Genomic DNA, 11,036 nt, shown 5'->3' with positions numbered 1-11,036 from the left:
TAGATTGTTTCCAAAGGAGAAGCTGTGATATCAGCTCCGTCTTGGCACGGAAGCAGTGACCAGCAAACTGAGCGCAACGTTGGCTCAGACGGGTGCTTGCTCGAGGTAGGTTGCCGCATATTTGGTCCAAGGTGGGATGGGACTGCCACAACAAGCCTTGAACCCTTCGAAGCAGGTTGGTATAGCAACCGTCAAGGCGTTTGTGTAGGCGCGCGCTGAGGGTCCAGGTCTCGGAGCTGTACATGAGGATGGGTACGATGGTAGACTTGAAGAGGTCTCGCTTAAGTGAATTGGGCAGGTTGGAGTGCCATATGCTGTCCATTTTATTACATGCTTTCTGGCTTGGGCTTTCCTGGTACGGAAGTTCATTACCGGAATCCATGATCCAGGAACAGAGGTACTTAAAATCGTTAACTTGCTTAAGTGGGGCTCCAGATTTGGAGGACAGTTGTACAGCAGTTTCGGTTGAGGCAAATTCTGTCTTCAAGGAGTTGCAGTGGAGACCAACACAGTTAGCAGCATCCTCTAGATCATGGAGAAGGGCCTCTGCATCTGCCGACCAGTTGGATGGTATTGCAATGTCATCTGCAAAAATCTAAATCTGTGATGTATTCCGCCGGGTGTCTGCGGCTAGTTTGGGGCTTTAATATCAGCCCCATGTTGTTGTTAGCATCAAGAGAGACGTGGAGGACGTAATCGAGGACAATGATAAAAAGAAAAGGGGCTAGAGTATCTCCCTGCCAGCACTGATTTCAAACGACCCAGTTTCTCCGTCAGGGTTGATAACTCTTGTACTGGTATTGGTGTAAACACACTCACATTCACACACTAGGGCCAATTTAGTGTTGCCAATCAACCTATCCCCAGGTGCATGTCTTTGGAGGTGGGAGGAAGCTGGAGTACCCGGAGGGAACCCACGCAGTCACGGAGAGAACATGCATCTCAAAAATAATCTATAACTGTAATTTTTTTAATGATATGAAATACATTTTCATTGTTATCATTACCCATATTTGTTGATTGGCTTGAAAAAAACCACATGGTTCTGCTGTATTACTGTATAATGGGGCTAGTGTTTTGTTCATAAACCATCCATTTTCTATACCAATTGTCCTCATTAAGGTCAGAGGTGAGCTGGAGCCTATCCAGGGACAGGCTTTACACTAGACTGGTCGCCAGCCAATTGCAAGGCACATATAGGCATCACAATTTACAGCCTCCAATTATATATGTATGTTTTTGGTATGTGAGAGGAAACCAGAGTACACCTGGAGAATACCGTGATCTCCTGACTTTGAGGCCTCTGAGAGACCATTTGGACAAGGTTATTAGGGTAAAATACAATCCAAAAAAGATAAAATACAGTATATGCAGTGAGAGAACAACACACTGTAAGAGTCATGTTTATTGGTTGGTTTTTAGCTATGATTTAAGTGGAGAAAAAATACTTTACATGGGGAGTCTGTCCAATGTGTGGCACAGTGAGCCTCCCTCAGACAATGTATAAGAGTTGCCCCAGAAAACTATATTTCTGTAATATACACTACCGTTCAAAAGTTTGGGGTCACATTGAAATGTCCTTATTTTTGAAGGAAAAGCACTGTACTTTTCAATGAATATAACTTTAAACTAGTCTTAACTTTAAAGAAATACACTCTATACATTGCTAATGTGGTAAATGACTATTCTCGCTGCGAATATCTGGTTTTTGGTGCAATATCTACATAGGTGTATAGAGGCCCATTTCCAGCAACTATCACTCCAGTGTTCTAATGGTACAATGTGTTTGCTCATTGACTCAGAAGGCTAATTGATGATTAGAAAACCCTTGTGCAATCATGTTCACACATCTGAAAACAGTTTAGCTTGTTACAGAAGCTACAAAACTGACCTTCCTTTGAGCAGATTGAGTTTCTGGAGCATCACATTTGTGGGGTCAATTAAACGCTCAAAATGGCCAGAAAAAGAGAACTTTCATCTGAAACTCGACAGTCTATTCTTGTTCTTAGAAATGAAGGCTATTCCACAAAATTGTTTGGGTGACCCCAAACTTTTGAACGGTAGTGTACATTCTCTCACCATAGAAGGTCAAATACATAACTTGTGCCTTTGGCTTCACTGAATTTATGAAACATGTTTTTTTTTTTTTTCTCACGCTACTGTGACCACTCTGAAGTTTAAGGCCCTCGTCACACTTTGACAATATTCTAGAAACATTCCTCAACCAGAGAAACACTCTGTAGATTGAATTTCTGATATAGGCATGTTGGCTAGAGCTCGGTTTCGTCTTCAGGAGAGTCATTCAAGGCTAGGAACTTGTTCAGCTTGAACTCAAAGTCAATTGGTTGTTCACTGGGGAACTTATAAGGTGCTTTCATCAACGAGCTCAGGTAGGGAATGAGTGTGCAACTCTCCTCAAATGAGGCCAACTTCTTTTTGTACATCTGGCGAATGTGCACTGTGCTGCGATGGTTGAACGCTGTGGAAAAGAAACCAAAGAAACAGTAACTTTGTTTTCTGTTACGTACTTCACTTGTTATTATGAATTTAATCATTTAGAATGAAATTAGTGTTACCAAAGTGGTAAAAAACCTCAGACAAAGACCATCAAAGCCATTTTTCCTGTAAGAAATAAGAGCCACAAAAGAGCCACCTTTCTACTTAGCTACACAAATTAAAAAGTGTTTCCCACCTTCTTTATCAAAGTACTAGCACTGGTGTTATAGCTAAGAACGCACCAACAACGATGTGCTCACTCGCCTTTTTTTCTCAACAGACGTTTTCCAACGCGAGTGACTGTGCTTTACCGAACAACGTGTCTCACTGTTGTGACTCTACAAACAGTATGCTACAACTTCCAACATTCTTTGGCCCCATGGTGGGTATATTGTAGTCAGCAGCGTCACTTGTCGGCCATCTCAGAGTTCACTACGGACATTCAGCATGTGGCCGGTAAGGCCAACCCTGTGGCTGACTGTCTCTCACGCGTACTTGTGTGCAGCTCGGTTTAGATTTTTTGGGAATGGCCGCTGACCAGCCCGACGACCCCGACATCCGCGCACTCAAAACTGACGGTACAGCGCTAGTGCTCGAGGAGGTGGTAGTTCAGGATGGCGGTCCCGCCCTCCTCTGCGATGTTTCCACTGGCCGCCCTCGGCGCCGCCGGGTTTTTGACGCAATACACTCCCTGTCGCACCCTGGCGTTCGGGCTTCCGTCAAGTTGGTTGGTGCCAAGTTTGTTTGGCCTGGCCTTAGGAAGGATGTTAGGCAGTGGGCAGCCGCATGCGTGGCATGTCAGCGCGCCAAAGTCCACCGGCACACAAAGGCGGCCCTCGAACCATTTCCGATTCCGGTCAGGCGGTTTGACCACGTGCATGTAGACTTAGTTGGCCCCCTCCCTCCGTCGCAGGGTTATACACAGTGCCGGCCCAAGCCTCCATGGGGCCCTAAGCAAAATTTGATTTTAGGGCCCTCTATTTCTGCCAATAATATTGATTGTTGATCATTCACACACCTACTATAAACTCATTGCGGCTCTGGCAGTGTTGTTTACATTATCCTAATGTCAGCCTGGCATGTCTTTACAAATGATATGTCATTTATAAAGATATGGGGGTGGCCCAGTTAAGAACATAAATAATACCAATGAATGAACGAATGATGTCCAGAGTGCCACATATTGTTCCTAATCTTAAAATGTAGAAAACATTCAGCTACAAGAGTGGCCTGGGGTTGAACAGTCCAAGTGATAAAGCTTTGTATTTACAGTAAAAGTGTCATCTTGTCTCATCAGTCTTGTACATATTAGTCTTTAATTACTAGTTTATATTTTTAGTTAATTGTTCATATTTAATGTTTACTTTGTACAAAGAGAGCGCAGTCTACTGAAGTTAAATTCCATGTGTGTTAAACATAACTGGACAATAAAGCTGATTCTGATTCACTTTATTATTTTTGGTAACAAAAACCTGAAACAGCAATGTGCAAAAATAATTCGTAGTGCAAGAAAAACAATAAAGTGCAACAATAAAATCACTTAAATATATATAAAAAGGAACAAATTCAATTTTACAAGAAACAACATAATTAAATTAAATACCAAGCAAATACTTAAATAATATTAATGAACAGAGTTACCAGAAACAAGGTAACATAACGGTTTATAAACAAATATAAAGTTACTACATATTAAAACTATGTAAATGTACATAACGATGTGCAAAAAATTTTTGGGGAAAAAATCAAAATAAACTACCTTAAATTAAGGTCCTTACTTCACACATTTGACCATCACATCACAGTTTTGTTCCTCTGTTCTTCACCACCCACACCACTCCACCCACTCCTTAAAACCTGTGCTTCCTGGCTTTTCTGGAGGCAAAGTCATTTATGACATCACTGTAAGAAATCTGATGGCCGACTTTGTTATTAATAGTAATCACTGCCTTGTACGAGTCTGACTCAGATTCGTACATGCAAAAAATAAGAATTTTTTGTTAATTGCTTTTGGATTGACCGTTTACCTTGGGTTATGCTCGGGTTGCGCTCAGCCCCTAAAGAGGATCTTGCAGCGGCCCCCGCTGAATTGGTGTTCGGTCAGCCACTACGCGTTCCGGGGGAATTTTTACCTGATGGTGGTACCCCGCGACCGTTTCCCTTTTTGTCGAGGGGGTCCTTGGCTCCCGGCCCGATTCACCACTGTTTCCCTAAGTCGTTTGTGCCATCGGAGCTTAAATCTGCCCGTTTTGTCTTCGTACGTCACGACGCCCACCGTTCGCCCCTCCAACCGCCTTACGATGGCCCATTTAGGGTGCTGGAACGCGGTCCTAAAAACTTTGTGCTGGATATGGGCGGGCGCAGGGAATGCGTTTCTCTGGACAGACTTAAACTGGCGCATTGTGTTGCAGGTGAAGAGATACTGCCGGGCCAAGTCCCCCGCCGAGGTCGCCCCCCAAAATCTGTTCGGGTCGAATGTCTTTCGTCTCTCCCGGACCCTGATGTTTGTTCTGCTCCACAAGGCACACCCGCTTCGCGGGATGGACATTGTAGCCGTTACGGCAGGCGAGTGAGGCCCCCTGACAGGTTTTCTTTTTCCCCATAACTTGCTGTCTGGGTGTTCGGGGAGGGGGGGGGGGGCTGTGTGGCGGGCACTAGGACCATGCTCACACTCAGCAGAATGGGTGTGGTTTTATGTACCTTCTTGGGCACACTATAAAAGTGCATATTGTGTTTTATTGTGTATTCTTATGTTGGCAGTCTTACAATAAAGACCTCAAAGAAAGAACACTGTGTTTCTTGCATTTGCCACAATATTACCTTTCACGTTCACTCTAAACCAGGGGTGTCAAACTCATTTAGATCGGGGGGCCACATGGAGAAAAATCTACTCCCAAGGGGGCCAGACTGGTAAAATCACGGCACAATAACTTAAAAATAAAGACAACTTCAGATTGTTTTCTTTGTTTAAAAATAGAACAAGCACATTCTGAAATTGTACAAATCATAAAGTTTTTTTTTTTTTTACACTTACATGTTGCGATTAATAGTGTTTTATCTTAATTTGTCGTTATTCATATTTTCTGAATAAATGATGTGATAATGTTCATCAGTCAACTCATTGGTGTTCATTTCCAATCTATTAAGATAAAAAAAATTATATCAAAATCAAATTACAGTATGTTATTCATGTAGTTTGATCATTTTCCTTGACTGATGTACTAACATCATGGTGTTTATTTTGTACATATGTAGCATCATCTACAAAGATACAAAGAATTGCTATTGCGACATCCAGTGGACACATTCATAACAGCTGTTTCTTTCATTCACAAATTTCAGGTAAATTTGTATTCTTAGCAAACTCATCCCGTGGGCCGGATAAAACCTGTTCGCGGGCCTGATCCGGCACTCGGGCCATACGTTTGACTCCCCTGCTCTAAACACTGTGAACGTCATCTTTACAAACTAAAGGCAGTGTGTGTTGTGCTAAAAACGTCTACTATGACACATGGTATTAGGCATAGTAAATGTTTTTGTTGGGGTTTTTTTCGGGGGGGGGGAAAGGAAATGTCTACTAGAGTGGAGCTAATAACTCTTTGAGAAACTACCGTGCATTGGTGGTCATTTCTGTTAGTTTGTTGTGATATTGGTAAAGTTGGCATGCGGTATATTCACCTTTCATATAAAATGCCACATAGTGGAGAGCTGATCTTTCCATACTGTAGAAGGGAAACTTTGGTTTCAGACACCCAACAGCTGTCATGGCCTTAATGACTGACACTGCCACACCCTTCAAAACAGGCCAAATGTCTTCAAGTCATAAAAACCTGTAACAAAATCTTTGACATTTGATTGTTTCTGACCTGTTCCAGGTACCCTAATGTGGGAAGGCAGGTGAGGGGGATTGGCTCACACAGAGGAGGAACCTTACTGGGCAACTGCAGGTTCCAGTAGAGCTCAGGAGCGCTTGAACAGTAATAAAATGTATCAAAGCCAAATTATACTTAACTGACTATTGCTACAGTTGCAACACGTAGCAAAAATATCTCACCTAACACGGATTGGCATTCTTGGGAGAAATGAGGAGTCTCACCTCAAAAACTTGTACTGTTTCTGCTTCGTCTCACAAGCGTAGATGCGTTCTCTGTATTCCACCGCATATTCACTGCTTCCACGCACCAAGGCTTCATACCTAAAGGCACACAGAAAGTAAATATGGACAAAAGTCATGAATCCAGATTCTCCCCATGCTTTGTCATTGTCAATGATTGTCATTTAAAAAAAACAACAACTAATATTTAATTTGTAAAACAACGAACACAGAAGCATCTTTCAAGTGCTCCTTTTGGAGTGTGCCATTTACTTATTGACTGTGTCTTTGACGACCCCCCCTTAGGGTTGTACGGTATACCGGTATTAGTATAGTACCGCGATACTAATGAATCCTTTTCGGTACGATACCGTCTCTGAAACGTACCGGTCCCGCACCCCCCCGCGTCCTCGTCGAAGTCACATCGTGACATTGCTGGTTTACGAGCAGACGAGCATGTTCGGCGGCACACAATCACGGAGTACTTACAAGCAGACACAGTGTGTAGACAGAAAAGGGAGAACGGACGCATTATGGCTTAAAAACTAACGATAAAGGTGAAATTATAACACTGAAATGTCCTCAGGAAAAGGTGCTTTAAGACGTGGCTAGTTAGCGACTTCTATATCACTAATCCTTGTCTCCATGGCAACAAATAAAGTAGGTTTCTTACAAGAATAATCCCTGCAGGACGAGGAATAGCTAAATATGCTTCACTACACACCGTAGCTCACCGGCGCCACAATGTAAATAAACGTCATTGGTGGATGTACACCTAACATCCACTGTAATGATTCCAAGTACAGTAGCGTATATAGTCGATACTACTATGATTACGTCGATATTTTTTTTGCATCACATCTTTTTTTTTTTTTTTTAAATGATGTTTATAAACTCAGGAAATATGTCCCTGGACACATGAGGACTTTGAATATGACCAATATACGATCCTGTGACTACTTGGTATCGAATTGATACCCAAATGTGTGGTACCATCCAAAACTAATGTAAAATATCAAACAACAGAAGAATAAATGACAGAACATGTTAAGAGAGAAAGTAAGCAGATATTAACAGTAAATGAACAAGTAGATTAATAATTAATTTTCTACCTCTTGTCCTTAATAATGTTGACAAAATAGAATGATAAATGATTCAAATGTTACTGCATATGTCAGCAGACTAATTAGGAGCCTTTGTTTGTTTACTTACTACTAAAAGACAAGTTGTCTACTATGTTCACTATTTTATTTAAGGACTTAACTGCAATAAGAAACATATGTTTAATGTACCTTAAGATTTTTTGTTCAAATAAAGCCAATAATGCAAATTTTTTGTGGTCCCCTTTATTTAGAAAACTACCGAAAAAATGTTAGTACCAGTACCGTTACCAAAATATTGGTATCGTTACAACACTACACCCCCCCCCCCCCTGCTATTTCTCTGATTTTTTGAGCAGCCACAAAAATGAATGTGCCCTTTTTTAACTCTGCCTAGCAACGAATGGATTAAAACATATGTAATGTGACCAAGACATTGCATTTGAGCACTTCTGCTTAACATTTCAGAATAAATTAAATAAAAACATTAGATGAACATTTTTTTTGTTTAGCATTTAACTAGAAAAGGAAAATAATTCAATAAGACACATTACTGTAGTTTTTAGTTACCTTTTTTTTTTTTTTAAATATACAAACACTAGTCATTTTTTTTTTCAATCAATGTAACACTTAGTAGTGTTCTCCTCAAATTAAAGTCATTCTCCCGTATATAAATCGTGTTTATCACATGTACCTCTGCTTTCCATCCAGATAAGTGACGGGGCAGAAGCCCTCCATTTCAAACTGCTGCGAGGATCTGTCCTTTACATCGGCTTCCGTCAACCTTTGTGGCAGCAGGTGTAGCTCCGGGAGAGGGCGTGGGCAGTCAGGGGTGATAAATTGATCCGGAGTTGACAGGAATATCTGCCGTGGTAAAATATAACTTGGGATTTTTGCACTTTTACATGTGACTGCTCAATTTGATGACCTCCAAATGGTGCGTGTCACACATCTTGAAGTAGTGTCTCTTGTATTCAGCGGCATACATAAGGGATGGCGTTTCTGAGCAGTCCACTATGTGGTTATCCAGAGCAAGGCAGACGGGGCAGTACTGACCGAACTCGCCAAGCTGTCGCTGAAACTCCATGGGTGTAACACAAAGCTTGTTGATGCAGCCAGCTTGGCCTGTGTAAAAAACAAACATATAATACACACATTAATTACAATACAAACTTAACCTGCTTTGCTTGTGGATAACTTACCGCTTCGTGTCCTCTTTAGGTAAGTGTGGATGTATTTCATGCTGGTGCTTATCTCTTTGATAAGGGTCTCCCACATGTACCACTTGCTCTTGAGGCCATCAAGCGGGATCAAGTTATCATATTGTTGTCGGAAATGTTGTCTCATATTCTCAGCCTCCTGAGTGTAACAGGTGTTACGTATGTGGAGGATCGCTGTGCTGTCGTGCGCCAAGTGGGGCCTGCCGTAAAAACAATAGGACAGTTCGTAAGGTTGTGGTTAGGATGTGATTTTTTTGGGGGGGCGGGGAATGGATCTCACTTGTTTTCCTCCATCTTGCTAGCAAGGCCTCTCTTGAGGACCTCCACTGTCCCCATCTCAATCTCAACCATGATCATGGGGATGATGCTGTGAGACTGCATTAGCTGTGCTTGCTTCATTGTCATGGGAAAGCCATCCAACACATACCTGAAATACCAAACAAGTTAAAAAAAATAACTATACACTTTGCATTTGCACATAATTTATCTAAACTATACCAAATGCTCACTGGGTAAACCTGATGAGATCCACTACAAGAGCTATTTTTAAAACTGCATAATAGAGCTAACTAAAACTGCACACTTGATTTGTATTATTGTTATTGGAGTTTTGGCTTGTTTAGAACTACAGTAGTAGCGATAATAGTTTGTCTTCTAGCTAGACAAGACAAAGATGATGAAGATCTGAATACAGGCACATCAAGGAATTTTGTTTCCAATTTTTGACATCACAGCTTGCTTATAATTGGCTGGTACTGCCCCAACAGATCCTGCAGTGGAGCTGTGGATGGGAATTACTGCCACCTGCAAGACTGGAGTTGATTAGCATGGTATTGCATGCTCCATTAGTGATTTCCAGTGTGCGGGCCGCTGTTTTTTTTCTACTGGCCCGCAGCAACTTGTAGAGATAAATTAAAAAATCTGAGTAAAATGGAGAAAAATAGTGCAAAAGGGTTAACTAATAATGACGCACAGCTTTGTACTGTAGTTTTCGTCAAACAATGTGCAGAACAAACTAGTCAGTTTTCCTGTGTATCACTGTCAAGTGTCAAGTGCCCAGACAAAAAATCCCATGCATTTCTTAAAACAAGTATACGACTGCAAAATAATCTACCATGGGGCCAAAGAAAGTTGTGAGTGCCAGCACTTTGATAGAGAAAATGAGAAATACGGTTTAATTCAAGAAAGAACTTGCAGCAATCATACCTCTCCTAAATCGCCAAATCAAGTTTTCAATCTAGGTAACAATTATGTAACTCTTCATTTATCTATACCATTTGTCATATATACAGTATGTATTTTGCAATTATTTCTGCAGAAAAAAACAAACTAAACAATATTTATAAAATATGTTTTGTGTCATATTTGTGGGTGTCTGAAATGGATTAATTGAATCTACATCATGTCATTTAAACATTTATTTGGTTTGTGTATGATTCGTTTCTCGTCAGATCTTTTAGAACTTCTTGATTACAAAAATTAAAGTATCACGGTGTATCTTTTTTTTTTTAGCCTTTTAATAAAACTTTTGCAGCACAGTGACACAGCGGTTAACCTACCTCACAGCGAGAAAGTCCTGGGTTCGATTCCCGGGCGCAGGGTTTTCTGTGTGGAGTTTGCATGTTCTCCCTGTGACTACGTGTGTTTCCTACAGGTATTCCAGCTTCCTCCCACTCGCATGCACCTGGTGATAGGTTGATTGGCAACACTAAACTGGCCCTAGTGTGTGAATGTGAGTGTGAATGTTGTCTCTTTGTCTGTGTTGGACCTGCGACGAGGTGGAGACTTGTCCAGGGTGTCCCTTGCCTTCTGCCCGAGTGCAGCTGGGATAGGCATTTTTACTGGTTGGTGGAACATTGTAGTAGTAAAATTAACACCCAAAAAATCCCAGCAAAAATAAAAAAAAATAGAGTAAAAAGACCTGACGTGATGAAAAAATGCAAACATTTTGATATTAATAAAACAAATGCAAAGATTTGTCTTTAAATATATGTTTAGCCTTTTTATTAGCCTATTTCATTACAAATTACATAATGATGTCAAGCCACCACCATATTGAGAGTCAATTTAAGTTTAAGGGTTTTAAGTACCATGCCGTTGCTGTTCTTTTTGGAATGTAAAATAGTT

General features: G+C 41.1%; 1 protein-coding gene across 4 annotated transcripts in view; it reads right to left on the bottom strand.

The window, feature by feature from the left end:
• Positions 1 to 1,405: 1,405 nt before the first annotated feature.
• Positions 1,406 to 11,036, bottom strand: part of LOC133648489 (adenylate kinase 9-like) — a 46,504-nt gene continuing 36,873 nt past the window's right edge. For 3 of the 4 annotated variants that reach the window (XM_062044647.1, XM_062044648.1, XM_062044649.1), the window contains exons 27-34: positions 9,190 to 9,336; positions 8,892 to 9,109; positions 8,618 to 8,814; positions 8,384 to 8,553; positions 6,593 to 6,691; positions 6,363 to 6,465; positions 6,175 to 6,289; positions 1,406 to 2,479 (exon numbers count right to left, since the gene is read on the bottom strand). In XM_062044647.1, coding sequence (XP_061900631.1) covers positions 2,271 to 2,479; positions 6,175 to 6,289; positions 6,363 to 6,465; positions 6,593 to 6,691; positions 8,384 to 8,553; positions 8,618 to 8,814; positions 8,892 to 9,109; positions 9,190 to 9,336 — 1,258 coding nt within the window. In that variant the 3' untranslated portion in view covers positions 1,406 to 2,270. The remainder of the gene's footprint in view (positions 2,480 to 6,174; positions 6,290 to 6,362; positions 6,466 to 6,592; positions 6,692 to 8,383; positions 8,554 to 8,617; positions 8,815 to 8,891; positions 9,110 to 9,189; positions 9,337 to 11,036) is intronic. The other variant, XM_062044650.1, reaches the window with a different exon arrangement.

The sequence above is a fragment of the Entelurus aequoreus genome, linkage group LG04 (assembly GCF_033978785.1).
Source record: "Entelurus aequoreus isolate RoL-2023_Sb linkage group LG04, RoL_Eaeq_v1.1, whole genome shotgun sequence".
In the NCBI taxonomy this organism is placed as follows: domain Eukaryota; kingdom Metazoa; phylum Chordata; class Actinopteri; order Syngnathiformes; family Syngnathidae; genus Entelurus; species Entelurus aequoreus.
Note: the sequence above shows the minus strand (reverse complement) of the source record. Positions and strands in the feature narration are given on the sequence as shown.